The following is a 24,435-nucleotide window of genomic DNA, read 5'->3' on the forward strand; positions in this document are numbered from 1 at the left end:
CATGAATAGAGCGCAGACGGCAACAAGGCAAGATCCCCAGGCCCCAGTAGGTAAAGAAATGTCTTTGCACAACAGAAGTTCACAGCATGTTGGGTCAGCTCACCTCGAAGTCGGAGAAGTTGGAACCAAGCACCGAGCAAACAGTAAAAGTTCGAATTTAGCTGTGGAAGTTCAGGCTCTTCCAACTTAGAAATGTGCTGTGATGAAACACGACAGGCCCATAAAGGCAGTTCCCCTTTAGGTTTAAGTGGCCCACGGGAGTCCCCTGGGACGCTGGGCAGCTGCTGTTGGACAGCAAGTATTATTCACCCTGCTCAATTACCAGTTCCATTCCCTGACCTGTGATGAGCTCATTAAGTCTTAATGACACCAGAAGGTGCCACCACTTGCTTCTTAACCCTCCTCCAAGCTCAGGGTGGTCCTGCCACTCAGAACTGGGACCACACTGCCTTTCCTTGAAAATGGAGGCCGAACCCCTTGAGTCCTTGTGCCCCCAGAGAGATTCTGAAATGTTCTTTCCCTAGTAAGTGCATTTCCCAGCTGCTCCTCAATGCCAGGGTCAGGCCCCAGGCACATGGGAGGGCAGGAATCGGGCAGCCAAGGAGACAGGAGACTTGCCCTGTAAACCCAGTAGCCACTACCAAATGCAGAGTAAAAACGTCATCTAAGAGGGTTCTTGAGCTATGTGCGTGTACCAGTCCCGCCTCCCTTTCCACTCCCCGGAAGGGGCCCCGCCTGGGACCAGGGGAGGCCGGCGCTCCATGCCCGCTAGCCCCGCAGGTAGGGGGCACCCGCGGGCTCGCGGCCCAGCGCGTTGATGTGCGGGAGCACGCCCGCCGCTGCCGCCAGCTTCTCGCTCAGCTTGCGGTTCAGCAGCTCCAGGTGGCGGCCGTTCTTCCGCGCCTGCCGCAGGGACCGCTTGACCTTCTTCACCCGCTCCCGCAGCTGCTTGTTCCGCTTCTCCAGGGTAGCGACCTTCTGCTGCAGCTTCTTGACGTGGTCCTCCTCCTCAAACAGGGCCTTCTGCACCGAGGAACACATGAGCTGGGGAGGAAACGCGAGGTGTTGTGGGGCAGAAAGGGGGAGAGAGGCAGGTAAGTTTCAGAAACCTCCCCAGGTAAGCTTCCTGGGGTTGCCAGCCCCAAGGCACAGGCCTCCTGTCACCAATGGCCTGACCCCGAAACAAGGCCAGCCCTCGTACCACCTTTTTGCTTCCCCTCTGTGGACCACACTGCAGAGCCCCGCTGTTGCTTTTTGTGTTGGGTACCTAGATAATTTTGCTATAAAAAGATGCTCCATGGTTTGTCTTAGGTGCTTATCCATTTGTAGTCAGTCTTCACCTTGTGCTCTTTCACCTGTACAGTTCAAATCTGTCTAGAACAGTTTTCAGGAAAGCCAAAGCTTGCGGATTACCTAGCGAAACTTGTTCCACAGAGGGCCTTCAGCATATTTCCACCAAAGAGCTTTGCTGGCACCAAGGTGCAAATACCCTCATTCTGGAAATCTTTCTAGTTGCTATGGGACGGACTGCAAGTGAGCGCCTCTTTTGAAAAATTGAGTTGCTTCTTACCTAAGTCCCTTTGGTTTCTTACACGGAAAAAAAATTCTAAATTTTGTCACTCTAGCAAAAAGGACAGCCCTAGTGACCCAAAAGAACAAAACCTGAAACAGAAAAATGCACAGAGAATATGGATGGTCTACAGGAACGGTAATATACGATTCTCTCTTTAACATAGGAAAAGCTTAACCCTACTCTTAAAGGTAAATGCAAAGTAGATCCACAATGGATTGATTTCTTTCAACAAAATGAAATTTTGATTTTACCCTTTGGTAAAGTCAGAGTCCATATTTGGGGAAATAGGCATTCTCATATACTGCAGGTGGAGAGTAAACTTCTATAAAGGACAATCTGGCTGTATCAAAATGAAAACTGCATATAGCCTTGATCTAGTCATTCTGAGGCTTCATCTGATAGAAACACTCCCACATGTGCAAAAATACATATTATATATCTAGAATAATAATTATGTGATAAATATCAAATAAAATAATATAGTAATTGTATATAAACACACAGAGAAAACAACAACACTGTTATAAGAAGGCTGAAGAATGATATTAGCATCGTGGCCACATAACACATCCCTCTCCCCTGCCCCAACAAAAAAATTGGCATCTATCCGTGAACAAAAGTGACTTTAGAACTATGATCCACCAGGGGACCCAGGAGGAATCTTGCCCACCCATGCATCTCTGCACACCTCCTTCTGATTGCTTGCCCGTCTCCTGTTGTGTCCACAGAATATGGACACAACAATATGTCCCTGCATATGCAATTTGTATAAGTGAAAATGTTAATACATTTTGTTAATCTTGAAGCATTAAAAAAGACACCAGTCCCGGCTATGGACACTGCAATGGTCCGTGAGTTTCACCAGACCCTCTCGCGCAAAGGACCTCAACAGATGTTTCTCCAAAGAAGACATACAGGTGGCCAACTGGTATGTGGAAGGTGCTGGACATCACTAATCATGAGGAAAATACAAATCACAACCACCATGAGCAGGGAAGCAAGGGACGCTGTCTGTTCTCCCTCCCAACTTCTTGCCAGGCCTCTGATCAGTTTCTATTGATTGAGGAGGCCAAGAACCCTGGTTGTTAACACACGTTGTGCACTCAGTGTCCCCTTCTGGGGAGAGCTTCTGGGCACCCCTGGGCCTGTTGAACCCGTCACCTATGGGGAAGCAAAGAGGCCACCTGCAACCCCTGTTTTAGCGTCACCACGTTTGGTAAATCTGCCTGCCTGGGGCCTCAGGACCCTTATTCAGGCAATGCTTCCCTCTCCCTCCCCTGGACTCTCTCTACTTCTCTCTCTGTCCTCTCCTCTGAGAGAGCAGGTCCAGCATCACCCCTCACAGTCTGTGAGACCGGCCCGCTCTGGCCAGCAGTGGCAGGAGAGGCTCTCCTCACGCCATGCAGACCCTGGTCCAGTGGGCTCTCCCTGACCAGAGATTTATGAGAGGTTCAGACCTCATCTTGTGTAGTAGATGGAAATTCAGTCCTTCCAACATTCTCACCAAGAAAAATCCCACGGGGAACAGGCTGGAGTGGCAGATTTCTATACATGGGTGGATGCATGGGTGAGACTCCCACCTGCAGGTTGGGGGCCCACAGACAACCTCCAAGTGGCTGGTTCCAGGGCTTGACCACCTCGGTGGGCCGTGGACAGGGTGCTTGCTCCCTCCTCCACTGGCCCTTTCTGGAAGCATGCATGTTGGTTGAAGCAGCAATGTCCTTCGTTTTAGTCTTTTCTCTCCCTCCTCTCTTGACCTCTCCTCCCTGGGTTCTCACCCCTGCACATCCATCCCCTTTACCCTGAAGACTTCTTCCTTGTGTCTGTTTCGTGATTGGTATCTTTGTGATGTAGTTTTGTCTGTCCAACTATTCCTGCCAGCCTTGTGAGCACAGTGGAGCTCTTCAGCCTTGAAACACAACCCACACTGCCTGAGACTCCAACTTGGGTTATATAGTGGGATTTTAAAGAGAAGAAAGGACAGACAGACACTTACATCTCTCTCTTCTATGTAACTATTCTGCCTGGGCTCTCAGGAACTACCTGATTCAGCTGTGGTCCCCAGAGTAAGAGGGGAAAAGGGCCATTATTTTAACAGATAAAGATGTGTTACAACTTTATAATGGAATATTAGTCAGCCATAAAAAATCATATTAATGCATATATGTGGGATTTAGAAAAAGGTACAGATGAACCTATTTGTAGGGCAGGAATACAAACAGAACAGACAAACTGACTTGTGGACACATTATAAGTGCCTGGTGACCTGTGATGACCTAGACAGGCGGGGAAACATTGTATAACTATGGTGATCCACATTTGTAAAGCAGTTATCCCTCCAATAAAAAAAATAAATGTAAAGAATAGTGCACAAAGTTCCCAAGTTACACTCAGGTCTCGCTGAGACTTCCTTGTCTCCCTCCTCTCTTTCCTGCACACACATGAGAAATGTCATATTAACACATATATGTGAAATCTATAAAGATGGTATAGATTCTCCTCTTTGCAAAACAGAAATAGGGAACCAATGTATACACACCAAGCAGGAAAAGCAGAGGTGCTTTGGGAGATTGGGATCAACATATATACACTATTAATACTGTATATAAACTAGATAACTAATGAGCACCAACTGTATACCACAGGGACTCTGCTCTGACCTAAATGGGAAGCAACTCCAAAAGAAAGTGGATATATGTATACATATGTACCTGATCCACTTGCTGTACAGCAGAAACTAAAACAACATTGTAAGGCGACTCTACTCCAATATAAATTAATTAAAAACACAGGCTCTTGGCAGAATGTTAGTGTTCCCCTGAGACAACACCCTTCACAGGCATCCCTCAGACCCAGGGGCCAGCTCTTCCCCATTCTTCTTGTTGTTTAGTCGCTCAGTTGTGTCCAGCTCTCTGTGACCCCAAGGACAGGAGCACACCAGGCTTCCCTGTCATTCCCTGCACTAAAGACCACCCTGACAATGGCCTGGAGGAACCAAGATGTAGCACAGAAACAGCTAGAAGTGTGTGGGGATGAATAGAATGACTAGAGCTCCTCGGTCAGTGTGTCACTCTTGATCACATGGCCTCCCTTTGACATGGGTAGGGTCCGAGTTGGAGCAGGAAGATATAGGAGGACTCTGAGACCTTCCTATTGAGGAACTGTACCTATGTTACTGCCTACATGCATATGTACAGAATCCATATGCAATAGAGAATCACCTCTAGATACATGCTTATTCATTTCAGCAAGAAGCATTTATTACACCATGCCTGGTACTGTATGTTGCAAAGTTCTTCCTGAATTATTCTGCCACTAAGCTCTGTATCTAATAAACAAAAAGACAGTACATTAAAAATTACTGTTTCATGGCAGTAGACACACAAAGGCTCACTGAGAGGAGTCTTGCCTTCGCAGCTGTTTTCAATTTAAATAACCTAACCTATAAAGACAAAGTGTACTTTCTGAAATGTTAAAAATGAGGCAAGTCCCAAAGTGGTAACACTGATCAGCAACTTGCCTTTTTCATACTTCACTTCCATTCTTAAGATTCAAAACAGAGGGGAAAAGGAAATTAAAAACAAGAACAGAGGTCAACAGACTATGGCTCATGGACCCAATGTGGCCCACCACCCATTTTTGTGAATAAAGTTTTATTGGGACACACTGCCATAGTCTTTTGTTTACACCCAGTCTGTGGTTCCTTTCCTGCTACAGTGGCAGAGATGAGGAGTTACAACACAGACTGTGTAATCCAAAAAGCCTAAAATTGTACCTGGCCCTTATAGGAGAAAATTCTGGAACCCTCATCTTGAGAGGAGCTCAAGGCAAACCAAGATGCAAAGGTAACAGTTGACAACTGGATGCATTTGGAGGGAAAACAGACAAGGAGTATGGAGGAGTGCAAAGGATGAAAATTGCATTGGGTCCCAGAGTCCGCCAAGACCCTCACTGCCCACCCCCCCATCCTTTTCACACCACTTTCAAACACCAAAGTGCGAGCACTACTTTGGGCAGCCAGCTCAAGTTCTCAGGGATTCTCTCAACAGACTGCTGCCGGTTTCACACCTCCAGATGGACGTTCACAAAACAGCTCTCTCCAAAATGGTTAACACACTGTTTCTAAAGTGATTCCCCAGGGACACGAAAGATGAGCTTTCTGGAACCTACCACGCACTGCCCAGGAGCATCCACTCTCAGGGTGAGAGGCGCTCTGAAGTGGGTCACTGGTCACACGATTTGTCAGTTCCGCAAAGCTTACACTGCCTCGTGTCTTCTGACCCAGTCAAGGCCAGAGGCCAAGATGCCTCCTTTTTCCGGGTGAAGCAGGGAACTCCTGGGGGTGTTGATGGCGAGCCCACCAGGCTTCAACCCGAGTTCCCTCCAGTTCTCTCAGGCCCTCTCTCTCCATTCTACCATTGTTTTTAAACCTCTTAGAGTGGGGCAAGGAGGGGAGCCGCGGAGCCAAGTCAAAGCAAAACAGCTTCCTAAAGGACTCGACAGTAGTAATTTGGATGATACCCAGCGCTACTGAGAAAACTCCCAAGCCGGAGTGACCACAGGGCAGTTCTACTGCGGACACTCTGGAGAAGCAACCCGAGGTTCCCATGACTCTGACTTGGCGCCCGGTCCTCTGCTCCACCCCAAGTCAAATGCCGTAGTCCCCCTGTGCCAGGAGCCCAGGAGAAGGCAGAGCACACGCCCAGACAGCTGCGTGGAGGACGGCGAGCAGAGGCGGGGGCAGAGCTGGAGGGGGGTGCTCTTCCCACGGGCAGCACTGGCTCCGGGGCTCCCCCGCCCCAGACACGCCGCAGGATCCGGCATCCCGGGCTTCAGAACCAAGCAGCACTGGGACGGCATCCTGGCTGCCCCATCTGACTGTGGAGCCTCAGCGTCGTCAATGCAGCTGCCTCAGCACCTCCCCCTCCTCATTCATACAACAGGAACAGTGACATCTTTGAAGGTGAAAGGTTAATAGGAACTTCCTTGGTGGCCCAGTGGCTAAGACTCTATGCGCCCAGTGCAGGGGTTGGGGGGCCCGGTTTGATCCCTGGTCAGGGAACTAGATCCCAAATCCACAACTAAGACCTGGCGAAGCCAAATATTTTAAAAGTAAAATCAGATAATAGATATAAAGCGTTTGACATAGCACCTGACATACAGTAACCACAGCATATGAATCTTTAGGACTGTTACTCATCCCGAACTTTCTTGATTGATCTACTCCTCCACACGGGGCTCCTTCAATTATCCCTCAAGTTATCTATGCCTCTGCACTCCTGCTTAGGAAACCTCCACTAACTACCCCACAAACCCTGAGACAGTTCTTATTCTCCAAGGGTTCAGGGTCACCTCCTCTGTGAAGCCTTCCCTGATTTCTCCAGAAAGCGCCATGTCATCTTTCCCCAATTCCATTGTCAAGTTCATCACACTGTGAGTCTGACTCTCTGCTGGACAGTCAAAGCCACTCAAGTGCAAGGGCTCCATCTTTTCATTTTTGTATCTAGCACCTGGCATGGAGTACAGCCCTTAATGAATGAAGGGATGCAGGTTGAAATAGAATCAAGTTTAGTGATTTAAAAGTGGACAACGAACAGAGAAGCAGGAACGACCTTTGGAAAGTGGGTACTGGGTTCCATGTGGCCCTTGTGAAGTCCTATCCCAAGTCCATCTGACTCCCTGTTGCAGTAAGATCAGGAACTGGCTTTAAGGGTCCCTGAAGTTCATGCATTTTCTTTTCTGATTCCCACCCAGGCCCAGCTGACTAGGTTGTCTTGGACATCCCAGACCAAACCCACAAGAGTTGCAGGACATGATGGAGATGAGAAAAGACTGAATTTCAAAGGGTAGATGCTAGGTTATAGGAACCCAGGTAAATTCGGGAGATGGCGCACATTTCAGAAAGACTCCAGAAATGGTGGAAGAAGTGGACAGAGTCTTAAAAGGCCAGTGCTCAGCTCCTGAATTGACCACAGTTAAAACTAGGAAAGATGGCACTGCTTTGGGTCCATTCCCTGCCACCACAGAGAGGGAAGTTTACCAGTTCAGTTACAGAGAAATAAAGTCAGATCTCCCAATTAATGCACTTAGAAAGCACTGCCAAAGTGAAGTCCACACAATGCTCATGAGATGCTCACATGGGGACAAATGGAGGTTTTTTTTTTTTTTGGTCACATAGATTTCAGAAATTCTGCATATTATGTGTCCCTCTTTGATGTGATACACATTAACCTATTAACCGTACTCACTGGTCTCGTATTAACTCAACCGCTATAACTACACCCTGTCTCTCTTGGCTGTGGCAGAACCCTCCCACAGGCAACAACAACCAATTTCAAGGGTGAGGGTTTCCCATCTCTTTAGGCCTGGAGGAGGCCAGACCCCCTAGCTAGTCCACTCAGCTGTGAGCCAGGAAATACTACCCACTCAATTACATGCACATGGACCTCACCGATGGGAACTGAACTTGTCTGGTTCCGCGGCATTCCAGTCTAGGTTCTCAGCTTCTTGTGGGGGAATCTGTATCTCTCCAAGGAAGTTCCACAAAGATCATTTTCCACTGTGATGGAGGGATGACTGGGAAGCACGAGGTCACGGAACACTGATTCCAACCCATGAGGCTTTTCTGGACCTATCAAGGGAGGTAAAGCTGAAATCACAGATCCTAGGGTGAGAAGGCAGCTAGCAGCTCTCCTTCAGTTCTGAGCACCTTCCATGGTGCAAGGAAGAAAAGATCCAGGGAAAGCAGGAAGACGAATGCGATCGTTTAGGTTCCAGAAACTCACTCCAGACATTGGCATCACGGTAGAAACAGGGGCACCACCATCTAGTCCCAGTTCTGCCACCGATGAGTCAGTGACTGTAGTGAGTCATGGTCCTCCCTCAACCTCGGTCACAGCCTCAAAGACATCTTCCCAGGTCCCGTGCCTCTGAATGTTTGGTCAAAGCCTCTGTGGGCATTTCAGGCTCTCATTGGCCACGGCTGGGGTTCTCTCCCATGAAAACAGTGTGAGGAAAACAGACCCACGGTTGACTTGCCAAAGCAGGGATTCTCTTTGGGGGCATGGGTGCTGTTCCTGGTCACTGGGATCTCAAGGTTTATTTAAAGATCCGGCCGCTGGCCTTCTGATGTACGTGCTCCGCCTCCCCGGCATCTCGGGCTGTGAGAGAGGAAGAAGGACAAGGCCTGCTGGTGTAGGCACCTCCCCTAGAACCCAGCAGTTGACAGACGTGCTGCTACTGGGGATGGGGGCCAAGTTCATTCCTGCCACAGCCACTGATTAGCTCCTTAAGCTCCAGGCCTTGGGTCACTGCTGTTGCCCAAGGAAACAGCACGCCAAGTTGAAGCTTCCACTTGCCCTGTGGACCTCTGAACTTGGTTGTAGATGACCCAAAGGCAGCCCCTCTGATCTCAGGACGTCTGGGTGAGGCTGCTGAGAGTGGGAAGGCTGGACCATGGACCACCAGGATCCACCAGGGAGGGGGAAAACTGAGAGCAGAAACTAGCCCCAGCAAGCTGCCTGCTCTGTCCTGCTCTCCCTCCAAAGGCACCATCGTCCTGACCCATCTTAGATTGAGGCTCACCTTCCTGGGGCCTTTCACACACACAGGTTTTGAGCATTCAGTGTCCAGCCCTTCTTCTAGAAGGAAAGGGCAGTTAAGGACCAGGCTCTACTTTTCCTCCCGATGCCTGGTGTGTTTTCCTGGCATCATCAGTACTGGCTAAAAAACCCAAAGGGTTCCCGCCACCCGCCCAGCCCAACTGGGGAATGTGACAGAGATTTATAAGCTGTGAGCGCACCCCTGTTTACTTCCCAGAGACTGATGACTTGTCCACATGCCACATCCAGGGCCTGACTCAGCCCAGGGTCTGTTTGCTCCGGAGAATTTATCAAACCCAGATACAGGCTTTTCTGCTACTGAACCTGGGAGCCGGCTGTCCTTAAAGGGGCAGAGCTGGGGATGGGATTCAGTGAGAGTCAGCTTCAAATCTGGCTCAGGCTGCGTGGCTGTTTCTGCTTTCAGAAAGTGGAGACTCAGATAATGGTGAGACTGCATGGAGGCATGTGGGAAGCATCCACTAGATGCTGGCCATTATAATCTCATACAGGCCCAGTCCCTAACCTCATGTCCCACCATCAGTATTTTAAGAGGTAAAAATATTACTGGAAAATCCTTCAACCATAGATGACAAACAGATACTCAAGCACAGTGATGTGTCTCTGCCAGCTTTCAAGGGCCATCCTTCTAGCTTGGTATGTGGCGCAAATCCTTGCAAACTCGAAAGTTTCAATAACATGGCCAGGGCACATTTTACATGTGAAAGGCATTATAGAATCCTACCCACTCTGCATGGTTATGGCCAGACTCTATAACAAATGAAAAAGAAATATTAGCTGTGAGGAGAAAAATTTAAATATGCCTTAATTATTGTCCCATTATACAAAGAGCCAAAGTTATTCCTAGCCACTTCTTTAACAATTTGCTGTTCCATCTTCCTGAAATGCTGTTCCATGACTGGATAGCAGGTTACTTCTCATCCTTCTGGTTCCTGTGGCACCTTCTCAGATGTCTTTCCTTGCCACCCTGTAAGTAACCTCTCCTAATGACTATTGGCACCCTGTTCGTATCCCTAGTAGCATGAGCAGTTGGCTAAATAATGGTTAAGCTCTTTCTTCCACCAACTATGAAACAGGGGCTCTGTCTCTCACTTTTAACTATTACCCCCTAGTGCCTAATACAGTGCCTGGCATACAGTAAGTGCACAAAAGAGTGTTGACTGAAATAACCAATTACAAAACTATTACATGCTAAGTATTTTAAAAATTGGAAACTAATAAAAACAGAAGAAAAAAAAAAGTCACTGCTAAAAGTGACTTCTTTTACTGGTGTGATTTTTTTTAACCCAGTTATAAATTACCCTATATTTTCAATTTTAAATTTGGCTTTCTCAAGCTTTCGTTTCATAAAAGCCTTACAGTCTGAGAGTTCCATTATTCTGATGGCTGAACCTATTTCATTGTAAGATTACTCTTTAATTTATTTAGACACCTTCCTTTGGTTGGGCACACAGGCTGTTTTTATACATTGTGCTATTGTAAATAATGTTCAAGAAAATAAAACACCACATTTTTCTTTATTGGGATTATTTCTTTAGGGTTGACACTTGAAAGTGGAATTATTAGGTAATTAGACTGGAAGCACAGCACATTTCTAAGAATTTTGCTCTGTGTTGCTAAGTTGTTTTCCAAAAGGATTATACTGATTAAAGGTTTACTTTTTCATATTCCTTTTAAAATTTACCTAGAATCTATTTGGGTATATGGTATGATGTGAGTACATAAATACATTTTTTTTTTCAAATAGCAAATTAATGATCCTCCCACATTTTATTAAATACCCTTCCCTGAGGACTTCCATGGTGGTTCAGTAGCTAAGACTCCACGCTCCCTGTGCAGGGGGGCCCAGGTTCGATCCCTGGTCAGGGAACTAGATACCACATGCTGCAGCTAAGGATCCTGCATGCCACAACTAAGACCCAGTGCAGCCTAATAAATATTTTTTAAAAACTACTCCTCCCTTTCCCATAGATTGTAGTACCTCCTTCCTCAGGATTCTGACTTAGACACTAAGGTCTGATTGGACTAACTTTGTCCTGTTCAGCTATGGGGTAGTACACCAATCTCATGGGGCTTTTGTATTAAAAGTATATTACAAGATATGATCTTCCTTTTCAAAAATTTCTTGGCCAAACTTTTAAAATCCAGAAGGATTCTATACGGATCTTAAAACATACTATGAACCCATACAGCTCTAAACATATTTTGAATAGATCAAAAACTACTGACCATTATTATCTAACTTTAAAAATTGCTTCAAAGTATATGCTTTTCTGATCCGTCTTCCTGCCCATTGTTTTTTCCTAAATAAACCCTTGATTCAACACTGTCTTGTTCCTATTCAGGGAATAAAGCCATGAACGTTTATGTTTCATTCTGGATTTAACCTATAAAAGTTATATGTTCCCTTCTTCTTGTTCAGTTCAGTTGCTCAGTTGTGTCCAACTCTTTGGGACCCCATGAATCGCAGCACGCCAGGCCTCCCTGTCCATCACCAACTCCTGCAGTTCACTCAGACTCACGTCCATCGAGTCAGTGATGCCATCCAGCCATCTCATCCTCTATCGTCCCCTTCTCCTCCTGCCCCCAATCCCTCCCAGCATCAGAGTCTTTTCCAATGAGTCAACTCTTCGCATGAGGTGGCCAAAGTACTGGAGTTTCAGCTTTAGCATCATTCTTTCCAAAGAACACTCAGGACTGATCTTTAGAATGGACTGGTTGGATCTCCTTGCAGTCCAAGGGACTCTCAAGAGTCTTCTCCAACACCACAGTTCAAAAGCATCAATTCTTCAGTGATCAGCTTTCTTCACAGTCCATACATGACCACTGGAAAAACCATAGCCTTGACTAGATGGACCTTTGTTGGCAAAGTAATGTCTCTGCTTTTGAATATGCTATCTAGGTTGGCCTTAACTTTCCTTCCAAGGAGTAAGCATCTTTTAATTTCATGGCTGCAGTCACCATCTGCAGTGATTTTGGAGCCCCCAAAAATAAAGTCTGACACTGTTTCTACTGTTTCCCCATCTATTTCCCATGAAGTGATGGGACCAGATGCCATGATCTTCGTTTTCTGAATGTTGAGCTTTAAGCCAACTTTTTCACTCTCCTCTTTTACTTTCCTCAAGAGCCTTTTTAGTTCCTCTTCACTTTCTGCCATAAGGGTGGTGTCATTTGCATATCTGAGGTTATTGATATTTCTCCCGGCAATCTTGATTCCAGCTTGTGCTTCTTCCAGCCCAGCGTTTCTTATGATGTACTCTGCATATAAGTTAAATAAGCAGGGTGACAGTATACAGCCTTGACGTACTCCTTTTCCTATTTGGAACCAGTCTGTTGTTCCATGTCTAGTTCTAACTGTTGCTTCCTGACCTGCATATAGGTTTCTCAAGAGACAAGTCAGATGGTCTGGTATTCCCATCTCTTTCAGAATTTTCCACAGTTTATTGTGATCCATACGGTCTACCCATCTGGAAAAATATGCACAGATGTTCCTAATGGGGATAAGGAAGGATGGTCACAGAATTGTTTATAAGACTGACAAAATAGGAACGACTTTCATGCCCGTCAGCAAGGGAAGGGCTAAATAAACTACAGCCTGCCCACCTGATGAAATACAATGCACAATTAAACGGATAAAAATCTCCAACGTATATTGTCAAGTAGGAACCACCCTCCCTGGTTGCAGACCCATTCATATATTATGATATCATTTATACCACACACATAAAAAACTCACAAAACTTGTTTTTATCAGAGTCCACATACATGCTTGTGAAACCCTGTCAGAGGTTTGGAAGTTCATCTCCAGGGAGGGTCCTGGGACTCAAGAGTGTAAAAGTGTTTTTACCTGTAGTATTCAAATACTCTATTCATGTATGTTTCGCTCATAGAATGAGAAATCAGTACATGATTTTAAAGTCATACACCCTACAAAGGGATGGTCAGCTCTTGGGTACACAGGTGGTCAGCAATACTTAGCCCTATGGAGCACCTGGGGCATCAGCCTCCCGGGGATGTGCTGTGACTGAGTCCTGGCCCCGCAGGACTCACAGAGATGCTGCAGTTGCCATTTCAGGTAAAAAAAAAAGCCATGCTCTGGAAAGCTTGATCAGGAGGAGCTTGATCAGGGTCAGACCAGCAGCCAGGGCATGGGTGACACTTTCCAACCCCTGTCATGAAGGAGCTGTTGCCAAACATGTGACCGACTGGGGACATAGGACAGAACCTGTCAGAACTAGCTCACGGCTTCAGAGGCGCTGTTACATACCCATGTCCCAAGATCCCCACACATGGGACTTGCTGGTCTCTAGATTCTGGTGTTGCAAACAGAACAATAACCACCCTTTATCACTTCATGGGAAATAGATGGGGAAACAGTAGAAACAGTGTCAGACTTTATTTTTTGGGGCTCCGAAATCACTGCAGATGGTGACTGCAGCCATGAAATTCAAAGACGCTTACTCCTTGGAAGAAAAGTTATGACCAACCTAGATAGCCTATTCAAAAGCAGAGACATTGCTTTCCCAATAAAGGTCCATCTAGTCATGGCTATGGTTTTTCCTGTGGTCATGTATGGATGTGAGAGTTGGACTGTGAAGAAAGCTGAGAGCCGAAGAATCGAAGCTTTTGAACTGTGGTGTTGGAGAAGACTCTTGAGAGTCCCTTGGACTGCAAGGAGATCCAACCAGTCCATTCTGAAGGAGATCAGCCCTGGGATTTCTTTGGAGGGAACAATGCTAAAGCTGAAACTCCAGTACTTTAGCCACCTCATGCGAAGAGCTGACTCATTGGAAAAGACTCTGATGCTGGGAGGGATTGGGGGAAGGAGGAGAAGGGGACAACAAAGGATGAGATGGCTGGATGGCATCACTGACTCGATGGATGTGAGTCTGAGTGAACTCCGGGAGATGGTGATGGACAGGGAGGCCTGGCGTGCTGCGATTCATGGGGTCGCAAAGAGTCGGACACGACTGAGCGACTGAACTGAACTGACTGATCCAGCATCCACGTGCCAGGCACCATACTACCACCCGTTTTGGATGTGCTCTTATTAAATTCTGACATTTGACCCCCAAGGTAGGTTGCACTATTTGTCCCATTTTAGAGACCAGAAAAAGAAGCTCAGACTGTGGAAGCAACTTGCCTAAAGCCCACACTCTTGTCTCTTCAAGCCCTGTGCTCTTAAGCTCTGTAACAGAGCTCTTCAAAGAAGGAGATTTCATTTGCAAACCAATAGCTCAAGAGGTTTCCTCGGGCCTGGCTTTCCTCTCTGGCCTTCCCTGACCCTCAGCCTCACACATAAGGCCATTTTCCCTGAACCACCACCTTCCAACTACTGTCCCTATTGCCCCACCGCCCCCCCTCCCCAAAATTGGGCAAACTACACATGATGACATTTGCTGGTGACACCGTGGTTTCAGTTACCAAAGAAGAAAACTGAAGACCAGCAATCCAGGTGCCTACCTCCTCCTCCCTGTTCCTAATCCCACTAGCAAGCAGTCAGTCTGGATATTCAATTTAAAATGAATTAAGAAAGCAACTTTAGTGAAGAAAGACGTCAGCGTGGCTTTTAAAATCTCACAGTTAATGAACATCAAATTCCACTCTAGTCCCTGAGAAGGTGACCTTTTGACGCATAAACTTTACACATCCTCTGTGGCCAGAGCTGCCTTTGTGCTGGGATCCTGTCCCCAGGGCTGGGCATGCATGTCTGCTGTGAGGTCAGCCCAGAGAGGGCAGCCAGCCCCCCATTCACCCTCTGATAGAGCTGGAAGGCAGGAAGCCCTGCCCACTGATAGACTTGACTGATCAGGGGAAAAGCCAGGCCTTATTCTTTATTTCAAATAATTTTTTAAATTGTGGTAACGTACACAGAGGGCATCCCTGGTGGCTCAGTGATAAAGAATCCACCTGCAATGCAGAAGGGTTGGGAAGATCCCCTGGAGGAGGGCAAGGCAACCCACTCCAGTATTCTTGCCTGGAGAATCCCATGGACAGAAGAGCCTGGTGGGCTATGATCCGTAGGGTCAGAAAGAGTCAGACACGACTTAGCAACTGAACAATGACAACGTACACAGAACACAAAATGTACCTTCACATAGCGAAGTTTATGTGCGCAGCTCCACGGCATCATCCATCTCCAGGCCTCACCTCTGGGCTCCCTAAGGGTTTCCACCCCACCCTACCTTCCCCAACATCTGTTCCACTTCTGCCCTCACACACTGGCCTCCACTTCTCCAGGTGGTGATGGCTTTCTGCAGAGGCACCATGCTGCGGGATGAAGCCTGCACTACAACTACCCACGTGGCACAGGCTCTCGAGGGGGCCCACTCTGATAGCCTCTGGGGCTCCTTGCAGACTCAGGCTGGACCTCCCTGCCTGGAAGCCTCAGGATCTGCCGCTTGGACAGCCCAGGATCCACCCCTTCGCTCTCCAGGCTTCTCCATGTCAGGAGATGCTTCAGAAAAAGGTTACAATCCCACACCTCCTTGGGCAGCCAGGTGGTCCTGGGCAGGTGGCCAAACCTCAAGGAGCCCACACACTCTTCTACAAAATAGGCCCCATATCTAACTGCCAGGGTAGATGTGAGGACTGAAGAAGAGCCGTGTCAAGGGCCTGGCAGCAGGAAAGCTCTGTTAGATGCCAACACTCTCCTTCCATGGGATGGTGCCAGCTCCCATCGCTAACTACCCCAACGCCCTCTGTCTCCACCACCCTCCTTCTCGTCCTCACTTCCTCTTCCCACCACACCCCCGTCCACCCACTCCTCACTCTCTGCCATTGACTGGAATCCAGAAAGTTTGTATTATCCCACCACGTGGTAGAAAGAGAGAGGCTGGCCCTCCATTGTCTGAACACCAAGGAGCCTCTGTTTCTAACATCTTCTCTTGGCTGAGTCTGGTAGAAAAAAATGCCCGCTTAAAAAGAGATGTCTCCTCTCAAGCAGGGAATGTACAGGAAGAGATGGTTCCCTAAATGCCAGTTTACAGCCTGGAGGGGGAGCCCAGAGCCTCCTGGGCTCAGAAAACACATTCTTGTCCTTATGCTTACTTATCAAATGTTCAATCCACAGATACAAGACATCCCTTCCTTCCCTTCCCCTTTGTGAGTGAGAGAAGAAAGACAATCCCTTTTAGATGTGAAGAATAAACCACTTATTTCTAAAAGTCACTGTGCAGGGGGAAGAGACCATCTGTAGGCTTTGAAAGTCTTAAACACAGGAAAAAAACTGAGTAGACAAACCAGACTGGAATGGGCTTCCACAGACATCCCCCGGGCCTGTCTGTACCTTTAATCTCCTAGAAGAGAGAGTAATCTGATTGTTCCTCTGCTTGGGAAGTACATGCCAGGACACTTGGATTACATCACTTCTCTGCCCAGAAACCTTCAAAGGCAACCAGAGCCCACCAGGAGGTGGTCCTCATTTAGTTTGCTGACTTGTCATCATGAAGCACTAAATTACAGGCACCCTGAACTAGTCTCACTGTTCCCTGAACAAACTCCAGCCATCACTTCTAGACTCTCTATTCTTCATGCTTTCTTTACCTGGCCTGTCTCAGGCTATCCTCTCTCAGGCCAGACTCTGATGCCACCTTCACAAAGCCTTTCCTATCCCTCGACTGCATGGAATCTACCCTCCTTGGCCTCCCACGGTGCTTGGAACCTCCCTTTTTGCATTCCTCTTGCAGAGGCAAGAATTAAAACCAACTTCATGAAATCTTATATGGTTCAAAGATGGGTCCACCCTAGAGATACATCATGGCCGTGTACATACTTGTCTTCACCTCCATGCTTGATGATGCAACTTTGAAGGCAACACCTGTGTCTGCCTCCTGGTCTCCATCACTCAGCACCCCTGCTCCATGCCTGGAACTCTTCCGGTATTCAGCAAACATCAGTCTACTAAGCTTTGCAAGTTGATGACACTTCTCTAAGCATACAGCCTGTGGATACAACCTCCTCTCCATGTGGGTCTTTGCAAATGTAGATAAGGAACCTGAACCCGGCAATGCACACATCCCGGCAGAATGGCTGCACTCTGCAGTGAAACCAAGGGAAAGTAGAGTTTTCTCTCTGTGATAGATTGGCGACACTCTAGGTCTGGCCTGAGATTCATCCGTGCATTCAATTCTGCACCCTGAAGGAGACAGGTCTCAGAAGAGGCAGAATTCTCATCACCTCAATTCCTGCTTGAGGCATCTGGTGTTAATAGCTTCTAAGCTATGCACATTTCCAGGTGCTCTGAGTTTGTAGAGCCCTTCCCCATCTCTCAGAAAACTGTAGGGCAAAGAGCTATTCCCTATTTCCTACTCTGTCTTGAAACCACCTCACTATAGAGTGTGATTTAAGACACAGAAAGCACTGCATTAGGCTGCAGACTTTCGAGCACCAATGAGCTCATTAGGTTCTTCTGCTCTGTTTCAGGAAATGCTATGCCTGTGGGTTGAAGCAGAAATCCTAGAATGCCTTCCGAAGTGAAAATTCATTGCCAAAACAATTTATAACTGTTGCCATGGCAGCGAAACCTGTCATGTTTTACTCAGCCTAACAATATCTAAACCCTGATGTTCTGAGAGCAGGTGAAGTGGAACGGCCAAGTATGATCCCCACAGGGGCCTGGGGTAAGATCCATTTTCCCACTCTTAACCCGCTGTGCCTCTGTGTGGACCTCTCAACTCCCTGACTTCTCCCCCTGAGTGTCACTGCGGGGACACAGCTTTTATACTGGGGGATGCCGGCTACAGCTTCTGCTTTTCTACCATGTTCTTTGTGCATATGTGTATCCATGTGAGGCTCCCAAAAATATATGGTCAGTGTGGGTCTCCTGAGTGTGGGGGACCATGGAGAAGAGCAGGAAGGAACAGGCAAAGAGGAGTTGGAGATTTTCAAGGGAGACTTGCAGTTCCCCAAGGTGGGGACCGGATGTGACATGATGAACAGCCCCTGGGTATCACTGAGCACAGGGGGAGAGGATGCAGTAAGTCTGAAGTTCTAGAAGCTTCTGTGTGCTGAAGGAGAGGGAGCCACCCATACCATTCATGGGTGAAGGTAGGTTTGGTGAGCAGAGATGGTCTGAATGAAACACAGGGTCCCAGGAGAACCCATCTGGGGAGCAAGAGACCTTGGTCAGAGCAGTGGGTCTCCATCAGGAAGCAGGGAAGTGCAAAGGAGTTTCCAGAAAGAGTGAGCAGCAAGGCCTGCAGAGACACCTTGAAATGCCAAGAAATCCTGCTAGTGGGAGGGCTGTTAAGGTCACCAAATGAGGGTATCCTCTTCACTTGGCTTATGCTTGGCTTATGCTTGTCAAATGTTTGGCAAAATAGGTGACCGACCCTAGTCAAAAAGTCATCCAGATGGCCTTTCCCCTCTTTAAAGTCCTTGAGGGCCCACTATGAATCAAGAGTAATTTCAAAACTCAGCCCCACTCAATCATATGCTTCGAGCTCCTGCAGGCAACCTCTTGCCGTGTAAAGGCAAATGCCTCTGATAAGTGGCCTCGAGGGAAGAATATGCCTGACATCCAGCTCACTTGATTTTCCAGCACAGCTACCCACCACAAAGGCAAGAAAACCTATGTGCCTTGTAGCAGAATATGACATAAACACTTTCAACTCTCGCTTCTGGAGTCGCACAGAATAAAGCCCTTCCCTCTTCTCCAAGGTAACATGCCAAAGGTTTGTATCAATGCTACACAAGTTCAAGCCTTCTTTAAGTCCTCTCCATCTGAGAGTATTCTCACATTACACTTTTCAAGACCCCTTGTGGTCTGACTCTGCATCTCAAGAAGCCCTCCAATCCATCCATCCATCCATCCATCCATCCATCCATCGTGATGTCCAGAGCAGAGACCACTGTGCTTAAGAGGTGTTCTAACCAGGGCTGTTAAAGCCCAAAGCTTATGTAGGAGGCAAGACGGAGAAGGAAGAGGAAGAGCTGGGACTCTCATAAGGAAGTTCACTAGGGTAGAATAGGCTGTGGAGGCCTTCACAGGCTATAGAAGGAGAATCTGCAGGTATGGTTGGGTGTTTGTGCTGCTGTGCTAAATAGGTTGGGCAGTGATAGAGAAGGTCAACTGGGCACCTGGTGATGCATCTATTCCAGTCCCGGGTGGGGTCTATGACACTGGGCAGGGCATAAACAGGTGGACCGTCAGGAGTAGAAACCAAAATAAGAACATCAATTCCTATCAATCCTTTCTATGGACCAGGGAACACAGTATGAAGACAGCTGTGAATAAGGGACAGTAGGCTGGTCTCTACTCCACACACTGGGCTGTGTGTAACTAGTAGTGGTCATTAATTTCTGAATCCAGGAAATTGACATAACCCTAAGATCCACTGAACAGAATACCAAAACCATGTACTTAAAGCCATTAATATATCTTTCTTGTATACCAAGAACTGTGGCTGAATGGAACCGAAGGATGGCAGGCACCAGTAGCCTTAGCTATGAGGTCCAATGAAAGGAAGGCGGGACAGATATGATGCCCTCTCCAGGGTGCCTCGTTGGTGATGTACCGGAGTGGTGATCTAGCAGGACTCTTTTCAAGACTGTGATGTGAATGCCTCCTGGAATTCTGCACTGCCCAAACTCTCTCTGCTCTACATCCTGTTTTTCTATTAATGTGGACACAAAGATCAAATCACATGTAAGACACAGAAAATGATAAATAGCAAGATGGTACAACTAAATTCAACTATTAAATATGAATGAACTAAGCAGTAATTAAAAGGACAGAGATGACCTAACTGGAAGGAAAAGTAAGACCCAACTACATGCTATTTACAAGAAATGAAGTTTAAATGAAAAGACACAACTAGGTTGAAAGTGAAAAGGTGGAAACTGATATATCACGGAAATATACAGCACAAGAAATCTGGTGTGGCCACTCTGATATCAGGCAAAGTAGATTTCAGCACGTGGTGTCCATTACTCGAGATAATAGAGGATATTTTACCAAGAGTCAACTGATCAGGAAAGCATTATAGTCATACACATTTTTATCCCTAAAACAAAAAGTGAAGAATTCATTTGAATCAGTTCTGATGAGATGGATGAAACTGGAGCCGATTATACAGAGTGAAGTAAGCCAGAAAGAAAAACACCAATACAGTATACTAACACATATATATGGAATTTAGAAAGATGGCAATGACGACCCTGTATGCAAGACAGGAAAAAAGACACAGATGTGTATAACGGACTTTTGGACTCAGAGGGAAAGGGAGAGGGTGGGATGACTTGGGAGAATGGCATTCTAACATGTATACTATCATGTAAGAATTGAATCACCAGTCTATGTCTGACGCAGGATACAGCATGCTTGGGGCTGGTGCATGGGGATGACCCACAGAGATGTTATGGGGAGGGAGGTAGGAGGGGGGTTCATGTTTGGGAACGCATGTAAGAATTAAAGATTTTAAAATTTTAAAAAAAAAAAAGTGTAGGAAATAAACTCAGGGAACATTTCTTTAATGGTGTGGGGCATTAGAAAGATAAATAAGATACAGTCACTACCCTCAAACAACTTCCACCTTGTAAATAAACAAGTATTTAAAGATTTTCAGAGTCCAGTATTAGCAACAGAGAAAGACACTCCAATAGCCTGGTCTCCCAATCAGCTGATGTGATATTTTCCAGCTCCACCCAGAAAAGGAATCTTTTTTATTGTGGAAATTTCCAAACACATCAAAGCAGAGGTGAATACGGTAAATCTCCATGTACCATCACCACCCACTGTCAGCAATTCCCAGCATTCTGTCTTTCTTGTTTTATTTATCCACCGGCCCTTCCCCAACTATTTTTTAAGAGTATTTTACCGGAAATCCCACATAGCACATCATCTAACCTGGAAATACTTTCATAGGGTTCTCTAGTAGCTAAGAACATTTTTGAAAGCATAATCACCATGTCCTTATCACACTTAATAATACCTTAATATCAGCTAATACCAGTACTATTGCTTTACAGATGTCTTTTGTCTATGGGGTTTGTTCAAATCATGATCCAAGTAAGGCCCTTATACTGCATTTGGTTGCTGAGTCTCTTGTGCCATAATAATCCTCTCCTTCTTCTTTTTACGTTATTGATTTCTTAAGAGAAACTGGTGGCTTATGCAACTGAATAACAAAAAAAAAGAGCAATGTTTTATGTGAACAAAGATCTCTGCTAGAGATAATTATTACCACCACATAAATAAAAAATATTATAGAAGTTTAGGAGTGAATTCTCTAATACATACTCTCTGTTCCAAAACATTCTGAAGAGATGGCTTCTCATTCCCCAGGGAATTCGCTCAATCTGTTTTAAGCCAGTTTGAACCCCATCAGAAATCCACAGATTCTATTAAAAGGCTGTTCAATTTCAAGAGAAATTCAATCTGCATTTCAAAAGTACTAACTAGACTTGCAGGTTCTATCAACCTCAAAGCACACACATATCCAGAAGAGTCACTAAAATGGAGAAAAACTTCAGACGGCCCCCTGGGCCTGAAGGAGATGAATGCTGACTGCCAAATCATAAGTAACTATCTAATTTTTTTTCTAACTTCTAGGCTTGCCAGGGCACATGGAAATGTCAAGGAATGCAGGTGTACACACCCAGGGCCTCAGCGTGTTCAAACACAGTCAAGCAAATGGCATCGCACCACTGTCCAAATAAGATAGTATACATGTTCTTACATGATAGTATACACCTCTAATACTGACGCACTCCGAGCTTAGAGGAGGTGCTCACGACAGCCGCAGCCCAAGGTTCCTTGGACTCTCTTAGAGAGCTTGGAAGCCTACCATCTTGAGAAGAAAAATTCAGAAAACCACAGGCAGAGAAGCACTAAAATAAAGAATGCAACAACAGGAAAGGAAGAGAAAGCATTAAGTGACTCTTCTTTGTAACTGACATCCTCGGTAGGACATACTGAGGAGCTGAAGAAGTGAAAGGCAAAGTTTCAGTTGCTCAGTCATGTCCGACCCTTTGCGACCCCACAGACTGTTGCCCGCCACGCTCCTCTCTCTATGGGATTTCCCAGGCAAGAATACTGCAATGGGTTGTCATTCCCTTTTCTAGAGGATCTTCCCTACCCAGGGATGGAACCCAGGTCTCCTGCATTGCAGGCAGATTCTTTACCATCTGAGTCACCAGGAAGCAACACCAGTTTATCATTAGTGATTCACCTTCCTGCCCATGGACAAGGCTATACTCAGTCACCAAAAGGAAAGTGGTCTCTTCAATAAGGGAGATGGAGTCACTGCAGTAATCTCCCCCTGGAGCTGTTTTTAGGGGTGTGACTTACCTCTCATCCAAACCACCCAGGCTTCCAGCCTGCCCCAAGCCTCCCCGCAGGAAGGAACTCTGCACACAGGAGCCCTGGTGGGGTGGAGTAGAAGTATTCTAGGAACTCTATCCTCTGACCACCACCCCACCCCTGGACCACCCCCTCCCCACATAACAGGTTCTGATGTGGCAAGAAGGCTCTTGTTCTGCTGAAGATACACTTAGTCCCCCAATATCCAAAGTGAGAGGGCAGACAGATCTCGGTCATGGATCATCGGCAAGAACAGCTTTGCAGGCACCTGGTCGACCCCAGGTGGAGGTGAGTGTGATGGTTAACTTGATGTGTCAACTTGACCGGGCTAAGGGGTGCCCAGAGAGCTGGTAAAACATTGCTGTGTGTGACTGTGGGTGTTTTTGGAAGAGATGAGCATTTAGTTGGTAGACTGAGTAAATAAGACCTCCCTTCCCAGTGTGGATGGGCATCATCCAATCCCTTAAGGGCCCGAACAGAACAACAAGGGGGAGGAAGGGTGAGTTCTCCCTCTGCTTGAGCTGGGATGTCCCTCCTCTCCTACCCCTACACATCAGCATTCCTGGTTCTCGGGCCCTCAGACTCAGAGTGAGACTTACACCTTTGGACCCCTGGTTCTCGGGCCTTTGGGTTTGGAACCACACCACTGTCTTTCCTGGACCTCCAGCTTGCAGATGGCAGATGGTGTGAGTCAGTCCCTTCTAAGAGGTCTTTCTATATTTCTATATTTATCCTCTTGGTTCTGTTTCTCTGATACAGTGAAAATCCAGGCCAACAGGGGCCTCAGACTAAAAGAGGCCTCAGAAATGCGACAGAACGCTGCCTAAACAGGACCCCTGCTCAACACTGAGGTTTCTTTTTTTTTTTTTTTTGCACCCTGTCATGACAGAGAAAACACTCGACCTGCCTCTTCCTAAGGCCACTAAAATCGAAGTGCAAAGGCAGTGAGGGACTCTGATGAAGGACTGTCATAGAAACAGAGCTTGTGAGCATCAGGTAAGACGATGCTCCTTCTTCAATCCCTCTATCGTTTTCCCTGGAAAGCCCAGTCCTTCCTTGTACTGATGGGTGATGCCCACACACCCCTGTGCAGGTTAGAGTCATGGGGAAATGAAGACCACGTTGCCCCTTTCTGCCATGTATCTTCCCCATCACTGTCCACCACATGCCACCTAACATCACAGTTACATGCTCACCCATAATGGTGGCCCAGGACTGGTGTTCACCCCTTTCCACTGGTCCAAAGACCAACGTGCCTCAAGACTGATCCCCTTAGGACAGCCCAATATCACTTGATCCTGAGCCGGTAACCTTTACCTCTCAGGGCTGTTTTATTGTGCTTAAAATGAAAGTCCTGATGCCAATCTGATAGAACTGGGAATCACATCACGCACAAATATGTATACGTAAGGTCTTCGTAAACTATAAGATGCCACACAGAAGCAAGTGAAGGATCGAGGTGAGAGAAGTAAGGTCCTATTCTGCAAGGCACAAAGACAGAAAAGCTAGGATGAAAAAGAATCTTCTGGGCTTGCTCTGGCCACTAAAATTTCTTTTTATAAGGAGTAGTTGAAAAGTGAAGGGTATTAGAAGGCAGTTAGCTAACATAAAATGGAAAGGAAATGATGATTAACAGCTATGTTTTCAAATAAAAGTACTGTTCCTGTATCTATGTGTCATAATGAGAGATGCTAACTTGGGAGCAAGTCATGGTAATGATTTTCCTCCCTGGTTTTTTTCTTTCGTTATTGCACAGTTAACTGGAACAGATTTCCAGATGTCATCAAGCTCACACTCCAGAAAGAATCTCAGCCAAATCATTTTCATCAAATAGGTTTCTAGTTCCTTCTTAACAATCTTTTTCTCCTAGAAAGCTTTTTAAGTTTCTCTGTGAAGGGTCTAACATTTCTCACTTTCTTTTCTATTCAGTGATAATGGGT

General features: G+C 46.6%; 1 protein-coding gene across 1 annotated transcript in view; it reads right to left on the bottom strand.

Annotated features, from left to right (window-relative positions):
- Positions 1–676: 676 nt before the first annotated feature.
- The window catches only part of CCDC3 (coiled-coil domain containing 3), an 87,827-nt gene continuing 64,068 nt past the window's right edge, over positions 677–24,435 (bottom strand). Inside the window, exon 3 of the mRNA XM_052651260.1 lies at positions 677–1,044. Coding sequence (XP_052507220.1) covers positions 769–1,044 — 276 coding nt within the window. The 3' untranslated portion in view covers positions 677–768. The remainder of the gene's footprint in view (positions 1,045–24,435) is intronic.

The sequence above is a fragment of the Budorcas taxicolor genome, chromosome 13, assembly GCF_023091745.1.
Source record: "Budorcas taxicolor isolate Tak-1 chromosome 13, Takin1.1, whole genome shotgun sequence".
Lineage (NCBI taxonomy): Eukaryota > Metazoa > Chordata > Mammalia > Artiodactyla > Bovidae > Budorcas > Budorcas taxicolor.